Raw genomic sequence first — 23,012 nt, forward strand, 5'->3', positions numbered from 1 at the left:
ATTATCATCTTATACTAAGAATTATCATCTTATATTAATAACATTTTAATTTATCTTCTAGAAGAGTCAAATTCTATTGATCTTATATTAACAGTGTGACTGGAGATGTACAGTAAGCTAAGCTGGAGAAGCTGGAGACTCATAGCCTGGTGGGGCCTGACTCATAGCCTGGTGGGGCCAGACTCATAGTCTGGTGGGGCCTGACTCATAGCCTGGTGGGGCCAGACTCATAGTCTGGTGGGGCCAGACTCATAGCCTGGTGGGGCCAGACTCATAGCCTGGTGGGGCCTGACTCATAGCCTGGTGGGGCCAGACTCATAGCCTGGTGGGGCCTGACTCATAGTCTGGTGGGGCCTGACTCATAGTCTGGTAGGGCCTGACTCATAGTCTGGTGGGGCCAGACTCATAGCCTGGTGGGGCCAGACTCATAGCCTGGTGGGGCCTGACTCATAGTCTGGTGGGGCCAGACTCATAGCCTGGTGGGGCCTGACTCATAGCCTGGTGGGGCCTGACTCATAGCCTGGTGGGGCCAGACTCATAGCCTGGTGGGGCCAGACTCATAGCCTGGCCTGGCCTGGCCATAGGATGCACATTTCAAATTGTGTTACTGTTGTCTACTACAAATACTATTCATTTTCTCTCAGCGGTGAAATGTCCCTTTAATATTACGTCTCTTTCAGAATAAAAGCAAACCTTTCCCTTTCAGGTACGGCCATTTTTCCGGCATCAATCGTAAAGTGCAGCTGACCTACCTTCCCCATGGCTGCCCCAAGGCCTCCAGTGAAGAGGAAGGTAATGTTTTAACCTTCTCCAGGGTTAGTTAGTCTAATGAGGAAGAAGGTAATGTTTTAACCTTCTCCAGGGTTAGTTAGTTAGTCTAAACCTTCCCCATGGCTGCCCCAAGGCCTCCAGTGAGGAGGAAGGTAATGTTTTAACCTTCTCCAGGGTTAGTTAGTCTAATGAGGAAGAAGGTAATGTTTTAACCTTCTCCAGGGTTAGTTAGTTAGTCTAAACCTTCCCCATGGCTGCCCCAAGGCCTCCAGTGAGGAGGAAGGTAATGTTTAAACCATTTCGGTTTAAACATTATACGTCGACATTTAAAATAAATCTTCTAAATCCTGACAGTCGGTTCTGCTCAATATTTCATGTCAAGGACCCCAAGAAGTATTATGTAATACGCGGCACTCGGTGCCGCGCTACGAGCTTGTAGATCTGCTATTTTTCATTAGCTAAAGTATAACATCATGCTAGAAACACCAAAAGGGGTTCCCGTCTATAATGAGTTCATGACCAAAAACCTGTCATGGAAATGTGGTCTCACTTCCTTCCTGGACTACAAATTCACAACTCCATGCAGCCTCCCCCCCTCTCCACAAGGAGGGGAAGTGCACTAAAGCATTATGGGCATTGTAGGAATTCAGCAATCCAGTCAAACCCTAGTGAAAATCTAGTCAAACTCACTACCCAGATACAGCTCAATGTGTTCTTATAACATGGCATGGATGCACCTGAGACGTATCCTCAGCGATGTATCTCAAGGTCATCAGGGTTTCGGGTCTCTCGAACATCATACCCATCATTCAAGTGACCCAGCCGGGGTGATCAAGTATCCACTTATGTCCCAGTAGCTACCCTCAATCTGGGGTAGAGTGGTGGATTCCTATTAGGAATCCAGCGGCGGTGGGTCAGCGGTAGAGTGGCCGGATGGTAACCGCAAGGTTGCCAGTTCAAACCCTGTGGGCTCCCCCAGAGTTAGTGTCGAAGTGTCCTTGAGCAAGACACTGAACCCCTAATTGCTCCTGATGTGCTGGTTGGTGCCTTGCATGGTTTCTGCCGCCATCAGTGTGTGAATGTGTGTGTGAATGGGAGAATGTAATGCACAATCTACGTAAACCGCTTTGGATAAAGAACACATTGAGCTGTATTTAAAAGTATAATTTTGTTTACCCAGACAGTGCTGGTTGGCAGGTATCAATACACTTTTAGATGTTTGTGCCAGCGTGGATGATTACATTTATTTATTGATCGGTTAACGAGTGTGTGTGTGTGTGTGTGTGTCCAGCTAGAATGGGCAAAAAACAACAAAAATGTGCCCATCTCTGATGGATGAATGACAGACTCCAGCGTGGTAGTGGAGACTACCCTCACCCACCAGGGAGGGGAAGACACGGCAAGAAGGGTTCTGCTTAGCACGAAACAGACTGAAGCCAAAGAACATTGGCGTGGCCTTCGACTGCAGGGAAAGTTGGCCTGTGTTGATTCAGCTGATCACTCTGTTTCACATTCGATGTACAAAAATGCTGCTATTGGGGAGGATGTTTTAAAATTCACCATCAAAGCAAGACTGCAAGTATTACCAACCAAGTACAATCTGTCAATCTGGTATCTCGACACCCACACTCCACTCTGTATAAACCATCATGATTCTGAACTATAGAATCCATCGCACACATACAGTAACAAATGGATGTAGTGCATACGAAAACTTGTATATTGCTCGCCACGACCGGATTGTTGACATAGTGTCTGATGCAGTTCGAAAGTATGTGCCATCTAATGCAGCAATGTGTAAACATTCAAGAGGGTTACCAGATTGGTTTAGCTGTGCATGCAATGTCTTTGCTAACATCCCCAATACACCTGATGTTGACACCAGTCACAAGGAGGTCCTAATTCTGGAGGTGGGCTGTGTCTTTGATCTGTACATGGACCAGGCATTCCAAGATAAACATTCTAAGTACTATCAACCATTACTTGGAAGTAACAAACCTGGGTTATCGCTGTAGATTTGCCATACTGATATTCTGAAGCCTGGGCCATGTGCATAAACTGACCATGAGTGGCCTAAGAATAGCTGGCATGACAAAAAGCAAAGCCAAACAACTTGTCAAATACTGTTCAGTTTCGGCTGTTATAGGCAGTTTGTCTGTGTATGCCATGTGTATCCTTAAGTGAACATGAACTGTCAACCCGTTGTATTTGTTTCCTTGTAAAATTAATTGTGATTTGTGGATTCAAATAAAGTGTGTGTGTGTGTGTGTGTGTGTGTGTGTGTGTGTGTGTGTGTGTGTGTGTGTGTGTGTGTGTGTGTGTGTGTGTGTGTGTGTGTGTGTGTGTGTGTGTGTGTGTGTGTGTGTGTGTGTGTGTGTGTGTGTGTGTGTGTGTGTGTGTGTGTGTGTGTGTGTGCGTGCGTGCGTGCGTGCGTGCGTGCGTGCGTTTGTGCATGTAGACACACAGCTCCACAGCGCCCCCAGCAGTTTGCTGCTGGTATTGAAGTGGGGGGGTGAGCTGACTCCAGCAGGAAGAGTCCAAGCTGAGGAACTAGGAAAAGCCTTCCGCTGCATGTACCCTGGAGGCCAGGGTGAGTACTGCACTCTATTATATCTACAACAGACTCAGGAGCAGCTAACAAGTTCTAAGTTGTAGATCATTAATTATAATATCTAGAACTGCACTCTGTCGAGTGCATACTTGCTTGTTGCACACTAGTGCGCAAGCAGAGCGCGCAAGTACTTTCGACCACTACAAACTGTCAAATCTCAGTTTCTCTGTGAAGGAACGTTTGAAATGTTGAATTATTAGGTTGAACTATTTGCTACCTACCTACTTTATGCATGTAACGTAATGACTAGTTGTGCCTGATATGGCAGTGGTGCCAGATTACATGCATGTATATGTATACATAGGAGCATTACCTTTAATCCTCCCAACACTAAAACATATCGTCATTACGTCACCACCATCGAAAACCATTGGTTTTATATACATATACTAACTAGCTCTCAATGATTACGTAATAAACATGTGGATTAAAGGACCCAATGCCAGAGTGTAAATGGTTATCGATAGTGACGTAATGATGACGATATGTTTCAGTGTCGGGAGGATTAAAGGTAATGCTCCTGTGTATACTGTAATGCCTGTAATCTGGCACCACTGCCATATCAGGCACAACTAGTCATTACGTCATTTGCTGGGACGGTGCATACGAGCCCCGGGCGAAACTAGTACTTGCGCGCTCTGCTTGCGCAAGTAATAATTAATAGTAATAGACTTCCCATTGCAGTCAGAACTGCAGCATCACTCCCAATCTTCCGCTGTAGTCTGAAAACCCACCTTTTCAGACTCCATCATGGCCCATAGCACTTACCCCACCCCCTTAGATAGCAATTCTGTAGACTTAGATAGCATTTGATACAGACTTCATGTTTTGTAGACAGCATAAGTGCATTGTATGTAGTCATAGCACGTCATAGTACATATGTATAGCATAGTAGTATAGATGTATAGTTTATATGTATAGTTTCATTATATAGATATTCCACTGTTACTTTCTTAGCTTATGCATGTTTCATGATAAATGTTTTTATGTGATGTATTCCCATGCTTTTTTGTTCTTGCTTAATGTAAGTTGCTCTGGATTAAGAGCGTCTGCTAAATGCCTAAATTGTAAATTGTAATGATGATGTCATTGTCAGGTGACTACGCAGGCTTCCCGGGGTGTGGCCTCCTGCGGCTGCACAGCACGTACCGTCACGACCTGAAGATCTATGCCTCTGACGAGGGGCGTGTCCAGATGACTGCTGCTGCCTTCGCTAAGGTCTGTACCTATCTATCTATATCTATATCTATACCTCTGACGAGGGGCGTGTCCAGATGACTGCTGCTGCCTTCGCTAAGGTCTGTACCTATCTATCTATATCTATACCTCTGACGAGGGGCGTGTCCAGATGACTGCTGCTGCCTTCGCTAAGGTCTGTACCTATCTATCTATATCTATATCTATACCTCTGACGAGGGGCGTGTCCAGATGACTGCTGCTGCCTTCACTAAGGTCTGTACCTATCTATCTATATCTATATCTATACCTCTGACGAGGGGCGTGTCCAGATGACTGCTGCTGCCTTCGCTAAGGTCTGTACCTATCTATCTATATCTATATCTATACCTCTGACGAGGGGCGTGTCCAGATGACTGCTGCTGCCTTCGCTAAGGTCTGTACCTATCTATCTATATCTATATCTATACCTCTGACGAGGGGCGTGTCCAGATGACTGCTGCTGCCTTCACTAAGGTCTGTACCTATCTATCTATATCTATATCTATACCTCTGACGAGGGGCGTGTCCAGATGACTGCTGCTGCCTTCGCTAAGGTCTGTACCTATCTATCTATATCTATATCTATACCTCTGACGAGGGGCGTGTCCAGATGACTGCTGCTGCCTTCGCTAAGGTTGGGTTAAAGATCATGACAGCGTGATTGAACAGATAGTTTTTAAGTTTTTAATACACTGTAACACACATGCACGGCTTGCACACACACACACGCGTTGTGTTAACCGCGCGTCAATTAAATTGCATTTGCGTTTACGACAGGCTTAATTACTTGCGCAAGCAGAGCGCGCAAGTAATAGTTTTGCCCGGTCCGTATGCACCGTCCCAGCCAACCCACCACTTTTGATGCGTATGCAAATAAAACATTAAATTGTGCCTGATTTTCTGGGTCCAGAGTACATGGTGTGTGTATATGTATAACTAGGTCTCAATGATGACGTAAGAAATATGTGGATTAAAGGACCCAATGCCAGAGTGTAATTGGTCTTCGATTGTGACGTAATGACGATATGTTTTAGTGTTGGGAGGATTATAGGTAATGTTCCTGTGTATACATGTATGTAATCTGGTCCCAGCAAATCAATGATGACGTAAGAAATATGGTCATGTATGTAATCTGATCCCAGCAAATCAGGCACAATTTGCTGTTTTATTTGCATACGCATCAAAAGTGGCGGGTTGGCTGGGACGGTTTTTGGCGCAAAGTAACCACAGTATACCGCTAATCAACTTACAAATTACATAATATGTATATGTATGACTAGCTCTCAATGATGACGTAAGAAATATGGTCATGTATGTAATCTGGTCACAGCAAATCAGGCACAATTTGCTGTTTTATTTGCATACGCATCAAAAGTGGCGGGTTGGCTGGGACGGTTTTTGGCGCAAACTACCACAGTATTACATGCATAAAGTAGGTAGGTAGCAAACAGTTACAACTAATAATTAGACATTTCAAATGTTCCTTCACAGAGATACTGAGATTTGACAGTTTACAGCGGTCAAAAGTACTTGCGCGCTCTGATTGCGCACTAGTTGGCCATGTATGGCCTACTAGTGTGCAACAAGCAAGTATGCACTCGACAGAGTGCAGTTCTAGTTTATATGTATTTATATATTTTAGGGCCTCCTGCCTCTAGAGGGCGAGCTGACTCCCAATCCTTGTCCAGATGGTGTATTTATTCATGCATTTATACATGTATTTATATGTATTTATATATCTTAGGGCCTCCTGGCTCTAGAGGGCAAGCTGACTCCCATCCTTGTCCAGATGGTGTATTTATACATGTATTTATACATGTATTTATATGTATTTATATATCTTAGGGCCTCCTGGCTCTAGAGGGCGAGCTGACTCCCATCCTGGTCCAGATGGTAAAGAGCGCCAACATGAACGGTCTCCTGGACAGCGACAGTGACTCTCTGAGCAGCTGTCAGCAAAGGGTTAAAACCAGATTGCACGACATCATGCAGAGAGACAGAGACTTCACTGCAGAGGACTATGACAAGGTATGTCCACTAGAGGGTGCTCAGTCCCCTACTTTATATATATATATATATATATATATATATTAGCACCTGACGAAGCTCACGGCGAAACGCGTCGTGCTAATACATAAGTTTGATGCAGTAAGTTGTCCGTCTCTGTTCCCTGGAGTGTGCAGTCCCTTCCTTGGAAGGTTTTTCTCTTTTTTGATGTCTATGCCTGCTAACTAGACTTGCACCTTCCATGGGTCTTTTTGGATGTGCAGGAGTATAGTTTGGATGTGCAGGAGTATATATATATATATATATAGGCGGCACTCTGTCCTCTCCCCACCATATATTATTGTCATTACAGCTGGCCACCACTAGAGGCAGATGATCCGTATACCGGTATATCTTTATTGTCATTACAGCTCGCCCCCACCAGAGGGCTCTCTCTGGTGCAGTCCATGCAGATGATCCAGAATCCGGTGAAAACGTGCGACAAGATTTACTCTCTGATCCAGAAGCTCACACTGCAGATCCGACACAAGATGGACAACCCGAACTTAGCTGGTACGATAATGTTCCTGTTCCTGATGCTAATGCTAACACAACACAACACGACACAAGATAACGACCCAACTTAGCTGGTACGATAATGTTCCTGATGCTAATGCTAACACAACACAACACGACACAAGATGGACGACCCAACTTAGCTGGTACGATAATGTTCCTGATGCTAATGCTAACACAACACAACACGACACAAGATGGACGACCCAACTTAGCTGGTACGATAATGTTCCTGATGCTAATGCTAACACAACACAACACGACACAAGATGGACAACCCAACTTAGCTGGTACGATAATGTTCCTAACGCTAATGCTAACCCAACACAACACGACACAAGATGGACGACCCAACTTAGCTGGTACGATAATGTTCCTGATGCTAATGCTAACACAACACAACACGACACAAGATGGACAACCCAACTTAGCTGGTACGATAATGTTCCTGATGCTAATGCTAACACAACACGACACAAGATGGACGACCCAACTTAGCTGGTACGATAATGTTCCTAACGCTAATGCTAACACAACACAACACGACACAAGATGGACAACCCAACTTAGCTGGTACGATAATGTTCCTGATGCTAATGCTAACACAACACAACACGACACAAGATGGACAACCAAAACGTATCTGGTACGATAATGTTCCTGTATTTAATCTAACAGACATCCAGCTGGACCACAGCGATGTGAATATTAATGTTATTAATATAATCTTAATGTTTATTAACAGACATCCAGCTCTACCACAGTGAGACGTTAGAGCTGATGCTCAGGCGATGGTCCAAGCTGGAGAAGGACTTCAGGATGAAGAACGGACGCTACAACATCAGTAAGATCCCCGACATCTACGACTGCATCAAGTACGACGTTCAACACAACGGCTCCCTGGGACTGACCCATACCATGGAGATCTACCGTCTGGCTAAGGCCGTGGCCGACATCGTCATACCACAGGTAATGCTGTTATCATTTAATAATAAGTTAGTATAATGTATAATGTGTTATAACTTAATAATTGGTGTGTATTACTTGTATTTCTGTTTAGGAGTATGGAATTTCTCAGGCTGAGAAGCTGGACATCGCTAAAGGTAAGGTTAATGATGTAGTTAACGTTATGTTGATATTATGGTGCAGTCCCACCACATCATAGTCCCCCTCTCAGTCCCGCCCCATATCTGTCCCGCCCCCTCTCAGTCCCGCCCCCTCTCAGTCCCGCCCCCTCTCAGTCCCGCCCACTCTCAGAACCGCCCTCTCTCAGTCCGGCCCCTATCTGTCCCGCCCCCTCTCAGTCCGGCCTCTTCTCATTTTCCCCCATAGACGTTTCAGAAAGTATTTTGCAGTGACTGACTGTAGCTTTACTCACAACACACAGTGACTGTAGCTCTACTCAACACAGTGACTGTAGCTCTACTCAACACAGTGAAAAAAATAAATTCTGAATATTCTTATCTCGCCCCGTGTCGTTTGGACGTCGCTAGGACGTCCACAGACGTCGAAGGCATCTCTCGGTTCCAATCCTTATGACGTTTCCAGACGATTTATGTACTAAATGTGTTAAGGGCCACTGCACTCCTCAGATCATGTAGAATGTTATGTTATAATTAATAGATTCTATACTTTAACCCTTATAAGGCTGTAGTGATTTTGGGTGTCCTGTCCCTTTAAGGCTACTGCACTCCTCTGATCCGGAAGATCCGCTCTGACCTCCAGAGAACGCAAGACGACGACACCGTCAACAAACTGCATCCTGTGTAAGAACACCGTGGTTACATACATAACCTTTAATTAACACACCGTCAACAAACTGCATCCTGTGTAAGAACACCGTGGTTACATACATAACCTTTAATTAACACACCGTCAACAAACTGCATCCTGTGTAAGAACACCGTGGTTACATACATAACCTGTATATATACGGACATCAACGCTAGGTGGCGTCAGGGTTAGGGTTAGGGTCCCATTTTTGTAATATTTCTTATTTATTAGTTTTACAACACACCGGCTCTACCCTGTTAGGCTCTGTTAGGTTAGGTTAACCCTAGTTTTCCTGTGATGTCTCCTCCAATCAGATACTCCCGAGGCGTGATGTCACCAGAGCGTCACGTGAGGACCAGGCTGTATTTCACCAGCGAGAGTCACGTTCACTCACTGTTGTCCATTCTACGTTACGGAGTTCTATGTGATGTAAGTTCTATGTTACTAAGTTCTATGTTACGGTTAGAAACGGTTAGCTTCCGCCGCTAGCATCCATATACCTCTCTCACCACACTATAGAAGTACTGGCATCACTAGTGTCCTGTACAGTTTTAGCCTGGTTCTTCTCATGATGTTGTTTTCATAGTAAATAACCATATATTGTTCTCTTCCAGGAGAGCAGAGATGAACAGTGGAGCAGAGCCATGGAATACCTCCAGGTGGTCAGCGAACTCAACTACATGACCCAGATAGTGATCATGCTGTATGAAGACCCTAATAAGGTACATGGTATATATAGTTACTGATGGTAGGTGTATATTTTAGGACTGATGGTAGGTGTATTTATATTGTGTGTGTATGTATATATATAAGAGAGGTTTTAACAGATTTATGTATTCATATTTTTATGTATTTCTATATTTTTAGGACCCCAGCTCAGAGGAGAGGTTTCACGTGGAGATGCATTTCAGTCCGGGAGCAAAAGGCTGCGAGGACGACAAGAACCTTCCTTCAGGATTTGGATACAGACCTGCTAACCCTGAGGTCATTAACACACACACACACACACACACACACACACACACACTGCTAACCCTGACCCTGCTACACAGGTCATTAACACGCACACACACACACACACACACACACACACACACACTGCTAACCCTGACCCTGCTACACAGGTCATTAACACACACACACACACACACACACACACACACACACACACACACACACTGCTAACCCTGACCCTGCTACACAGGTCATTAACACACACACACACACACACACACACACACACACACACACACACACACTGCTAACCCTGACCCTGCTACACAGGTCATTAACACACACACACTGCTAACCCTGACCCTGCTACACAGGTCATTAACACGCGCGCACACACACACACACACACACACACACACACACACACACACACACACACACACACACACACACACACACACACACACACACACACACACACACTCAAACACACACACACACACACACACACACACACACACACACACACACACATGGGGAGGACAATAGAGGGTATGTGCGTGACACATACTGTACATCCACACTAATTAATGAGTATTAATCACTGATTGGTCGGTGTGTTACCGGGCAGATTAATGAGTATTAATCACTGATTGGTCGGTGTGTTACCGGGCAGATTAATGAGTATTAATCACTGATTGGTCGGTGTGTTACCGGGCAGATGAATGAGTATTAATCACTGATTGGTCGGTGTGTTACCGGGCAGATTAATGAGTATTAATCACTGATTGGTCGGTGTGTTACCGGGCAGATTTATGAGTATTAATCACTGATTGGTCGGTGTGTTACCGGGCAGATTAATGAGTATTAATCACTGATTGGTCGGTGTGTTACCGGGCAGATTAAGAATAGGTCGACAGTGAACGACAGTGACGACGAGACTCTGCCTCCTGACCGTGCCCCCCTCGTGACGTTCACGCCCCTGATGACCTCCGACCCCATCTACATCAGGAAGTCGTCGCTGCCGAAGCGAGGAAAAACGATCGGCTCCGTAGAAGTAAGTGATACTTATTATTAAAGATTAGGTTTGTAACCATACATTTTAACAGTATTTAGTAGAAGTAAGTGATACTTTTTACTTCTACTTATTATTAAAGATTATGGCTGTAATCATACATTTTAACAATATTTAGAAGTAAGTTATACTTTTTCTCAAGACTTAAATTATTGTTAAACATCTGCATTTCTTAATTTACCCTTAAGGAGTCTACACAACTAGGGAATGTGAAATAATTCCGCGATCCGCCTCACAGACAAAGAGATTGTCCACACCCCCTCGTTCACTTTGCATTGGACTCATTTTCCCAGAAGCCGTTTGCGAGCGAGTTATAGTTTGATTTCCGGTTACGTCGTCATAACGCGTCAACCTCGTCACGATGTCCGCGACAAAGACGTAGTTCCTAATAATCATCTACCAACGGCCAATTAAACACAAAACAAATAGCGGGTTTAGCATTTTATTACGCTAAGGAAAGACAATGGAATAAATGTGGTGTGTCGGATTCGGCGGTAAAAGTGATTTATTAATGATAATACTTTGTTTTGTGTCTTCCATGTTTTCTTCTTGCTCTGCAGACGAAGACATCACCTAAAGTATGACACACACACACACACACACACACACACACACCTCCAGTCACGCCTCGTGATATCACCGTGACATCCCGGCTCCATATATGGTCATGCCTTGCTCATGGAACCTGCTCGCTGCATAGGCTACAATCTTCTCTCTCTGTCTCTGTCCGTTGTGCTGAAACTGTGTCTCTGTCCGTTGTGCTGAAACCGTGTCTCTGTCCGTTGTGCTGAAACCGTGTCTCTGTCCGTTGTGCTGAAACCGTGTCTCTGTCCGTTGTGCTGAAACCGTGTCTCTGTCCGTTGTGCTGAAACCGTGTCTCTGTCCGTTGTGCTGAAACCGTGTCTCTGTCCGTTGTGCTGAAACCGTGTCTCTGTCCGTTGTGCTGAAAACGTGTCTCTGTCCGTTGTGCTGAAACTGTGTCTCTGTCCGTTGTGCTGAAACCGTGTCTCTGTCCGTTGTGCTGAAACCGTGTCTCTGTCCGTTGTGCTGAAACCGTGTCTCTGTCCGTTGTGCTGAAACCGTGTCTCTGTCCGTTGTGCTGAAACCGTGTCTCTGTCCGTTGTGCTGAAACCGTGTCTCTGTCCGTTGTGCTGAAACCGTGTCTCTGTCCGTTGTGCTGAAAACGTGTCTCTGTCCGTTGTGCTGAAACCGTGTCTCTGTCCGTTGTGCTGATCAGACATCCGAGGTTCCGATTCCAGATTTTTCACAGCATTGTGATTCAGAGCGTCTGATAAATGACAGCTTACCGGTAAATGTATCTATATTTTAGATTTATCGTCTGATAAATGCTTAAATTGTAATATTTGGATGGCTGTGCTGTGCCACCCCCCCCCCCCCCCCCCACAGGAGGAGACACGCCCCCTCAGTGTGTCCAGCCCTGATTCTATTGGCCCGTGGCTCCATCCTCACGCTGCTACGTCGGGACATCGTCGCAGACGACCATCGGGCGACCAGATCACCTCGTCTCCCGTCTCGCCCAAATCCCTCGCCTTCACGTCCAGCATCTTCGGCTCCGCCTCCTGGCAGCAGGTAAGCTTTATACCCTTTATACCCTTCATACCCTGTACCCACACACCCTGTTCCCTGTACCCACACACCCTGTTCCCTGTACCCACACACCCTGTTCCCTGTACCCACACGGGTACGGTTTTTAAAGTGCGAATACATAAAACATAACACGTCCTGCAGAGAACACTTAAATAAAACTAACATCTCTAACAGGTCAGAGAACACTTAAATAAAACTAACATGTAACTATCTCTAACAGGTCCTGGCAGAGAACTCTTCTCACCTGCAAAGAGCTCCCAGAATGCACTCTGAACTCAAGCTGACTACTGGCTTAGGTAAGAAACACCGTAACGTAACCCTAACCCTAAGAAACTTTGGTAAACATAAGAATGATTAGTTAGTTCCAAAACCCAAAATCTGGGCCACTGGGTCACTCCAGCCTGGTGCTGTTCCAGTGAGATGTAATGATTAGTTAGTTCCAAAACCCAAAATCAAAACATTTAAAAGTTGTTTTCTAAATCCAAAGCTTTGAGTTAAAAACATTCGCGCTGAGAATATATTAAAAGATTTGCAACACATTTTTTCACGATTTTTCAAAAATAGCAGACCTACAAGCTCGTAGCGCGGCACTCTGTGCCGTGCTATGAGCATGCAGATCTGCTATTTTTCAATAGCTAAATTATAACATAAAACACCAAAGGGAAACCCTTAGTTTGGATTTAATAATTCCAAGTAGGTCTCTCCATTCATTGCTACGGTCGACAGGCTGTGTTAATCTCGTCTCGATGTCACTCGCTTTTAGTGTTATGCAGATAGACAGAACATCTGACATATACAGCTACAGTAGAATACTAACTTACTAAGTGTGTGTGTGTGTGTGTGTGTGTGTGTGTGTGTGTGTGTGTGTGTGTGTGTGTGTGTGTGTGTGTGTGTGTGTGTGTGTGTGTGTGCGTGCGTGCGTGCGTGCGTGCGTGCGTGCGTGCGTGCGTGCGTGCGTGCGTGCGTGCGTGCGTGCGTGCGTGCTCTGTCTCCAGGTGTGTTCAGCTCCATGGTGCTAGGAGCTTCCTCCAGCGCTCCAAACCTCCAGGATTACCTTCTAACCCATCCTGCCTTTCTACATGGTATGACCCCTGACCCCTAAACCCTAACCCATCCTGCCTTTCTACATGGTATGACCCCTGACCCCTAAACCCTAACCCATCCTGCCTTTCTACATGGTATGACCCCTGACCCCTAACCTTTAGCAGACGCTCTTGATCCAGAGCGACTTTAAGCAAAAACAAAAGCATGTCATACATCACATATATAAAAAGTAGTTATCATGAATCGTGTATAAACTAAGAACGTAATAGTGGAGTATCTGTGTCAACTATACATACTATACTATATTATATATTATACAATATACATGTGTACTATAAAGTGCTATGACTACATACAATGCAATTCTAGTGCTGTCTACGTAACGAGCTATAAGTCTGTCTAAAATACTATCTAAGTCGACATTAAATGCTATCTAAGGGACTAGGCTAGGGCAAGTGCTACGGGCCATGGTGGAGTCTGAAGAGGTGGGTTTTCAGACTACGGCGGAAGATTGGGAGTGAGGCTGCAGTTCTGACTGTGATGGGAAGTGCATTCCATAGTTTTGGAGCCAGAAGGGAGAAGAGTCTAGGACGTGTGGAGCGTTAACCTAAACAGACTAGTAGTATATATAATGTATCGTAGAGGTACGGTAACTGTAATGGTAATGTAACACAACCAGAGATTAAAATAGGGTGCATTTTGCATTCCAAAACGCAGTTTATAGTTAAGGGACGCAATAAAACAACGACGGGATGCGCTTCTGTACTACTGTACTGTTTTTTTATTCTAGTTTATTTTGCTAGCTTTAGTTATAATAATCATTTCTTGTTCTGTTTTCTACATGAATATAACCACAGTATAACCATATAAAATGGAATGGGAGTTAAATGCTGCAATTTGTGGTAAAGTGGTTGAAGTGGGACTCATAAAATGTCCCTGGGACTCATTTCTAAAACTCATTACATTGAAGACCTATTCATATCACTGCATAACATTATATTATATTAAACCTATTCATATCACTGCATAACATTATATTATATATATATTATATTATATATATATATATTCATATCACTGCATAACATTATATTATATTAAACCTGTTCATATCACTGCATAACATTATATTATATTAAACCTGTTCATATCACTGCATAACATTATATTATATTAAACCTATTCATATCACTGCATAACATTATATTATATTAAACCTGTTCATATCACTGCATAACATTATATTATATTAAACCTATTCATATCACTGCATAACATTATATTTCCAGGTCCGTCCATCTCTCCTTTAGAGACATAGATTAATGTATCGTATAATACTGTATATAATGTATATATTTATATTTATATTTCCAGGTCCGTCCATCTCTCCGTTAGAGACATAGATTAGTAGTATAGTAATGTATCGTAGTGTATAATGTATATATTTATATTTCCAGGTCCGTCCATCTCTCCTTTAGAGACATAGATTAGTAGTATAGTAATGTATCGTAGTGTATAATGTATATATTTATATTTCCAGGTCCGTCCATCTCTCCTTTAGAGACATAGATTAGTAGTATAGTAATGTATCGTAGTGTATAATGTATATATTTATATTTCCAGGTCTGTCCATCTCTCCGTTAGAAACATAGATTAATGTATCGTATAATACTGTATATAATGTATATATTTATATTTATATTTCCAGGTCCGTCCATCTCTCCATTAGACATTGATTAGTAGTATAGTAATGTATCGTAGAGGTATAGTATAGTTATCGTAGAGATAAGTTAGTGTAACTGTAATATATTTATATTTAGTATAGTAATGTATCGTAGTAATGTATATATTTATATTTCCAGGTCCGTCCATCTCTCCATTAGACATTGATTAGTAGTATAGTAATGTATCGTAGTAATGTATATATTTATATTTCCAGGTCCGTCCATCTCTCCATTAGACATTGATTAGTAGTATAGTAATGTATCGTAGAAGTATAGTATAGTTATCGTAGAGATAAGTTAGTGTAACTGTAATATATGTATATATTTATATTTCCAGGTCCGTCCATCTGTCCGTTAGAGACTCTCCACAACGCTCTGTCTCTGAAGCAAGTGGATGACTTCCTGGTGTCTGTCTCCACCTGGTCACATGACCCCTCTGGCTCCAACATGGCCACCGCCGCCTGGTCACATGACCCCTGTGTCTCCAACATGGCCGCCTCGTCTGCAGGTTCCTTAACTTAACTTATGTTATGTTACGTTTCCTTCTCTCCTAGCTAAAGACCTAGATACATTTCCCTCTCTCCTAGCTAGAGGCCTAGATTAGGTCTAGATACCAGTGTTAATTTTGTTGACTAAGACTAATGACTACAGACTAAGTCGACTAAGGTTTTTCAGAAGACTAAATAAGACTAAGGACTAAAGACTACAGACTAAAGCCCACCACACACCGCGCGGCGCCGATGGAACACAGTTCCGCGCGGCGCGGCGCAGCCGGTCGCAGACGGTGTGTGATGGGCTTAAGTCTACTAAGGTTTTCCAGAAGACTAAATAAGACTAAGGTCTAAATAAATAGACTGAATATGTCTTAGTCCTAAAAGTACTAGAAGTACAGCGTAGTACACATACTAATATTATAGAAGTACAGCGTAGTACACATACTAATGTATATTAATGTATATATATTATAGAAGTAGTATTATAATACTAATGTATATTTTATACTCATTGCAGTGAAGAAAGCTCCTCTCAACACATATACTCCTGCTAAGGTATGTATCACTGTCTCCAATTAAATCTGTGTAATGCAATAATGTAATTATAATAAATGAACTGTAATGTAATTTTTAGGGTTGTTCTTAACATAATTAATCATGATTAATCGCAAATGAATAGCATATTTTTAATGCTGGCCCAGCCTGGCCCAGCATATTTTGAATGCTGGGCCAGGCTACCCGCCCCTCTAGACCAGAAAGCACGCTGGCCGGGCCAGGCTACCCTCCCCTCTAGACCAGAAAGCACGCTGGCTGGGCCAGGCTACCCGCCCCTCTAGACCAGAAAGCACGCTGGCTGGGCCAGGCTACCCGCCCCTCTAGACCAGAAAGCACGCTGGCCGGGCCAGGCTACCCGCCCCTCTAGACCAGAAAGCACGCTGGCTGGGCCAGGCTACCCGCCCCTCTAGACCAGAAAGCACGCTGGCCGGGCCAGGCTACCCGCCCCTCTAGACCAGAAAGCACAATGGCTGGGCCAGGCTACCCGCCCCTCTAGACCAGAAAGCACGCTGACCTGGAAGCCCCTCAAGGACCCCTGGTGGTCCCCGGACCACTGGTTGAGAACCACTGCCTTAAACAGATCGTTTTCAATTTTGTAATACTCTTATCAACATTACATGGCAGCGGAGTGTGAGAGAGAGAGATGCAACATGCACGCTCTCTCAAACTTCAGCGTGCGTTGCGTTAATCGCGTGTCAAATGCATTAGTGCCGTTAAATGGATCTTGCGCTAACGCGTTATCGCGTTAACTTTGACAGCCTCAGTAATTATGTAATCTCCGAAATGTAATCTGTGTAATGTAATCTCTCATAAGGTGCTGCCCTGTCCCTTCACGCAAGGAACAAAAGTCCTCGACAGTAAGTACTTCTACTCCATTGCTCCATGCGCTACCCGCCCCTCTAGACCAGAAAGCACGCTGGCTGGGCCAGGCTACCCGCCCCTCTAGACCAGAAAGCACGCTGGCTGGGCCAGGCTACCCGCCCCTCTAGACCAGAAAGCACACTGGCTGGGCCAGGCTACATGCTCCTCTAAACCAGAAAGCACGCTGGCCGGGCCAGGCTACACGCCCCTCTAGACCAGAAAGCACGCTGGCTGGGCCAGGCTACCCGCCCCTCTAGACCAGAAAGCACGCTGGCTGGGCCAGGCTACCCGCCCCTCTAGACCAGAAAGCATATAAAGCATGTTGTCATAAAGCATGTTTATAGGAGGGGCTAGATAGAACCACTCCAAAACACACACATTAAACACTAGCTGTTTATAGGAGGGGAGAGAGTGATTGGCCACAATTACATTTTGTGATGATTTCATTGGCTGAGCACGGAATGTGATGTATGATGATAAGAGCGCCCCTCACGTCACACGAGTGTGATTTTATTATACTATTGAGAGCCATAGAGTAGACAGAGTTACCTCATTGAGACCAGAGCCATAGAGTAGACACAGTTACCTCATCGAGACCAGAGCCATAGAGATACAGAGTTACCACACTGAGGGGTCAGACCAGAGCCATAGAGATACAGAGTTACCACACTGAGGGGTCAGACCAGAGCCACAGAGATACAGAGTTACCACACTGAGGGGTCAGACCAGAGCCTTAGAGATACAGAGTTACCACATCGAGACCAGAGCCATAGAGATAGAGTTACCACATTGAGACCAGAGCCATAGAGATACAGAGTTACCACATTGAGACCAGAGCCATAGAGTAGACAGAGTCAAACTGAACAACCAATATGTCCATTTGAAGATATGATTCCCTGCTTTCACATGACATGAAAAAAATGTACCTGGCCTAGGGGGTGCCAAGATACACAACAAAAAACGGGGGAGACGCAGTTGACCAAAGAAATATAATTTATTAACTAAACAAAAATAGTAAATTAAGGAACAAATCATGATGGAACAGATGAAGTGTGGAGATCAGTAGGCAGTGGTGTAGTGCGTAGTACTAGTGTGTAGTGTGTAGTGCGTAGTGTGTAGTGTGTGTATGCATGAGTGAAATGTATGTATGTGTGTGCGTGTTGTATGGATTAACATCAATGTTGAGAAGTGTGCATGGTGGACTGCAGGAGGCAAATGAAAGGAACAGATCTGGGGAAGGACTGGGGAAGCAGGCATTTATAGGGCGTCGACACCCGGGCCCAGGTGCGAGCCACTTAGGCTGATCATGAGTAGCTCTGCTCCCCAATCCTAATGGATACAAAGAACAGAAGTTACTATAGGTCAAACAGTAAACACAACATATACCTAAACCAGACAACCTAAGAGTAATATACATATGACACAATATAGAGAATGGTCTTCAGGACAGGTTCTAAATGGGATGATGTTGTTTCTCCTCAGAGAGTGGTGCCACTACCAGAGCCCACACCTCCATGAAGAGTCCAGAACCTCCTCCTGGAGCCCACACCTCCATGAAGAGTCCAGAACCTCCTCCTGGAGCCCACACCTCCATGAAGAGTCCAGAACCTCCTCCTGGAGCCCACACCTCCATGAAGAGTCCAGAACCTCCTCCTGGAGCCCACACCTCCATGAAGAGTCCAGAACCTCCTCCTGGAGCCCACACCTCCATGAAGAGTCCAGAACCTCCTCCTGGAGCCCACACCTCCATGAAGAGTCCAGAACCTCCTCCTGGAGCCCACACCTCCATGAAGAGTCCAGAACCTCATCCTGGAGCCCACACCTCCATGAAGAGTCCAGAACCTCCTCCTGGAGCCCACACCTCCATGAAGACCCCAGAACCTCCTCCTAGGGCCCACAGCTCCATGAAGACCCCAGAACCTCCTCCTGGAAACCCACAGCTCCATGAAGACCCCAGAACCTCCTCCTGGAAACCCACACCTCCATGAAGAACCCAGAACCTCCTCCTAGAAACCCACACCTCCATGAAGAGTCCAGAACCTCCTCCTGGAAACCCACACCTCCATGAAGACCCCAGAACCTCCTCCTGGAGCCCACAGCTCCATGAAGAGTCCAGAACCTCCTCCTGGAAACCCACAGCTCCATGAAGAGTCCAGAACCTCCTCCTGGAGCCCACAGCTCCATGAAGAGTCCAGAACCTCCTCCTGGAGCCCACAGCTCCATGAAGAGTCCAGAACCTCCTCCTGGAAACCCACAGCTCCATGAAGACCCCAGAACCTCCTCCTGGGGCCCACACCTCCATGAAGAGTCCAGAACCTCCTCCTGGAAACCCACAGCTCCATGAAGACCCCAGAACCTCCTCCTGGAAACCCACACCTCCATGAAGACCCCAGAACATCCTCCTGGAGCCCACAGCTCCATGAAGAGTCCAGAACCTCCTCCTGGAAACCCACAGCTCCATGAAGAGTCCAGAACCTCCTCCTGGAGCCCACAGCTCCATGAAGAGTCCAGCAGTGTTGGGAAAGTTCTTTTTTTTTTAGGAACTAGTTCAGTTCACAGTTCAACATTTTTTAAATGAACTAGTTCCGTTCATAGTTCATCATTCAAAAATTTTTTTTACATTTTACAAAAATTGCTCTTTTGCAATGTGAAATGCCACCGAATTATTTTTCCTTCTCTATATGGGCTTTTGCATGCTTTTATTGTGAAGGCAAATATTTCTGAACGTTCTCAGAGCCTGCATCTCCGCATGCTGGGGTTGGCTGATCTACAAGCTCACAACGTGTCCGGACGCGACGAGTTGTGAGCTTGTATATCAGCTATTTTCAGCACGGAACACATTGTACGGCGAAGAATAAATCAGGCATCACTGCGCTTCATTCACTGTGGAAGAGAGATGTCTTTTTTTGGCCGTTCGTGGCGATATTATGGACACGTACCTCCTCGAAGCGATAATAACCAACTAAGCTATTGGAAGCTATTTTTCGTGGCACATTCCGCGGCACGTTCCCTCAGTGTTTGTGTTGGGAGTTGGGACAGTGTCTGCTGTCTGTCAGCGTGCATGATCATCATGCAGTAGCTAGATGCGCGCTCCAGTGACGGCTGAGAAAGATTAGTTAATTTGTGTCGGATAGGGACTTATTGATGGGTTTTCCGCTAAATATTAAGGCATGTTTAGGGTGTGTTTTAGTGCCGGGGATTTCGCCTGGAAGGCTCTATTGAAACACTCACTCTTGAACGAAAGTTGAACGTGAAAAAGTGACGTTCACACACGCCAGAAATGAACGTGTTCACAATGACCCACAGCTCCATGAAGACCCCAGAACCTCCAGAACCGTGTAAACCTGGAGCTCTCCCAAGCCCCCTCCCTCCCCATATTTGAACCAGAGACAGGCGGAAACACTTTTCTGCTGTAACACTTTTCTGTGTAGCTTTCCGTTTTTTTAAACAGCTTTTGTCCCCCCTCAAGATTTGCCATTGACAATGAACGGAGAAATGACGTCAGAATTCCTCTCAATATGATGTAAATTAAACATTAAACGCCGTTGACATTGAAGGAAAAATGTACAACAATGTAAACGAGCAAATCAGCGAACCAATCACAGGCAACAGGCATTTTGATTGGCCAGTATGAGATGATGCATCATGATGTACGTTGATAAGAGCGCCCCTCACTTCACACGGGTGTGATTTTTTTTGTTTTTAACCAGAGACTAAGAACAATACGTCACGTCACTGAGGGGCTTCTCTCAGCACAGCCAATAGGAGCCCTAGAGAGGGGCGGTGCTTCTCTCACTACAGCCAATAGGAGCCCTAGAAGCATTGCCCTACTTTATCATCAACTTAAACATTTTTGGGACCATCATTTACAAAACCACATATCCTAACCCTTTACATATTAAAACACATTCATCGCCTGGGGGGTATTAAGGACTACTAATCAGAGGGGGTAGGGTTAAGGACTACTAAATCAGAGGGGGTAGGGTTAAGGACTACTAAATCAGAGGGGGTAGGGTTAAGGACTACTAAATCAGAGGGGGTAGGGTTAAGGACTACTAAATCAGAGGGGGTAGGGTTAAGGACTACTAATCAGAGCGCCCAGCGATTTACAACACTGAGCACCAGGCGCTATCCCGGATGAAGCTGAAGTAGCTAGATGTAGCCAAAATACACCCGAGGCGATCGACAACAACGGCAGATATGAATCATTGTACTGCGACTAGCAACTGGACCGCGGTGGGCCACATAATCTTTGCTTAAAATTGGACGGAATGATTTAGATCAAGAGTTATTCACGTTTTAAGATGATCTCGTCGGCTAAAATGGGTGGAACATTTGCGATGATGTCCCAACTGGAAAATAACATTGAATGTTGTGCAACAGACGCTCCCAGCCTGTGGAACGATGCGATCGGTTTTGATATCAATAATTCTTTGTCCTTTTATTAATCTCCGTCCTGAGCGCTGGGCGTTACTAATTGATAGAACGGAGAACTCCGTCCTTTCCGCTCGCTTGCAACCCGTCCTTGTCCAATAGGTACGAAGCAGCGCTAAGTTCCTACCCATCCCGTCCTTGTCCAATAGGTACGAAGCAGCGCTAAGCCCCTCCCCAAGCTGTCCTTGTCCAATAGGCACGTTAGCAGCGCTAAGCCCCTCCCCAAGCTGTCCTTGTCCAATAGGCATGTTAGCACCAGTTACTTAGAGGAGATGCACATTGAAATTTACTCTGTATAAATAATGGATCATTTCAGTAGCAAGAGCTTCAAAATGTCTTCTAAATATAGTCTACCAGGCCTGCAGTAGGCTATGCACTGGACACATGTCTTCTAGATCTAGTCTACCAGGCCTGCAGTAGGCTATGCACTGGACACATGTCTTCTAGATCTAGTCTACCAGGCCTGCAGTAGGCTATGCACTGGACACATGGCTTCTAGATCTAGTCTACCAGGCCTGCAGTAGGCTATGCACTGGACACATGTGACATGTGCATTATTTCAATAAACTAGAAATACGAGGAAATGTTAGAGGGAGAAACAGTATCCAACTCAATCAACTTTAACGACCGTCCGACAGGAGTTTTCATGTTGAATTGGAGATAAAGGCAGATCGATTGGGCGCGGGTGTGCGCGCACGCCGTTAAAGATTGCTGTTGACATCATCAACTAGCAACCCGATGCTAATGTGAGTAGCGTCACGACTCCAGCACTATAAAAGACCAATTGTCGTACATCTACGGCCATGGCGCTTAATAAGAACCTTTATACTTTAAACGTTATACTCGATGTATAAAGTACAGCAGCCTTGTGTTCCTAAAACAGAAAGATTGGGTATTGGGTAAGACTGACGTAATGTATCTTTCAGGACCTTTCACTGCTTTGTCTCAACCATTACTCTATGGCTCTGGTCTCAGCCACCGCGGTAGATATTTTGATATTCCGTTTGTTTGTTTTTTGGAATGTTGCCACTACTGTTGCAGCAGCCATAAACTACACAGGTTCATCCCGATGTTCTGGGCATCTTTGTAATGTTGTAGTGTTAGTAAAAAGCAGGTAAAAGAGTAACGTTTGAGGCAGACTAACATCAGTCACTTTTCCATTCACTGTAGTAGAAGAGGTGCGGGTTTAAACCGCAGTTATGTCGTCTCCGCCTACAGGAAATACATTGCCTGTGACCATGGTACCGATATGGTATTTCTAGGGTTAAGGTTTCATACAGGGTTACATTTCTACGACATTCTGAACACACCGCTGGGCAAAATGCTAG

General features: G+C 44.9%; 1 protein-coding gene across 1 annotated transcript in view; it reads left to right on the forward strand.

Annotated features, from left to right (window-relative positions):
• The window catches only part of LOC308317093 (inositol hexakisphosphate and diphosphoinositol-pentakisphosphate kinase 2-like), a gene marked incomplete at its 3' end in the record, with an annotated part of 39,232 nt that extends 19,994 nt beyond the window's left edge, over positions 1-19,238 (forward strand). Inside the window, exons 16-35 of the mRNA XM_080765887.1 lie at positions 707-792; positions 3,230-3,361; positions 4,479-4,600; positions 6,446-6,628; positions 7,018-7,159; positions 7,908-8,131; positions 8,223-8,265; positions 8,844-8,928; positions 9,250-9,364; positions 9,550-9,657; positions 9,803-9,919; positions 10,791-10,946; positions 11,525-11,542; positions 12,372-12,554; positions 12,793-12,868; positions 13,568-13,654; positions 15,678-15,848; positions 16,352-16,389; positions 17,204-17,246; positions 18,733-19,238. Of these exons, the coding sequence (XP_080622013.1) occupies positions 707-792; positions 3,230-3,361; positions 4,479-4,600; positions 6,446-6,628; positions 7,018-7,159; positions 7,908-8,131; positions 8,223-8,265; positions 8,844-8,928; positions 9,250-9,364; positions 9,550-9,657; positions 9,803-9,919; positions 10,791-10,946; positions 11,525-11,542; positions 12,372-12,554; positions 12,793-12,868; positions 13,568-13,654; positions 15,678-15,848; positions 16,352-16,389; positions 17,204-17,246; positions 18,733-19,238 (2,635 nt within the window). The remainder of the gene's footprint in view (positions 1-706; positions 793-3,229; positions 3,362-4,478; positions 4,601-6,445; positions 6,629-7,017; positions 7,160-7,907; positions 8,132-8,222; positions 8,266-8,843; positions 8,929-9,249; positions 9,365-9,549; positions 9,658-9,802; positions 9,920-10,790; positions 10,947-11,524; positions 11,543-12,371; positions 12,555-12,792; positions 12,869-13,567; positions 13,655-15,677; positions 15,849-16,351; positions 16,390-17,203; positions 17,247-18,732) is intronic.
• Between the last annotated feature and the right edge of the window lie 3,774 nt (positions 19,239-23,012).

This window comes from Protomyctophum bolini (assembly GCF_963924005.1).
Source record: "Protomyctophum bolini genome assembly, chromosome: 6".
Taxonomy (NCBI): Eukaryota; Metazoa; Chordata; class Actinopteri; order Myctophiformes; family Myctophidae; genus Protomyctophum; species Protomyctophum bolini.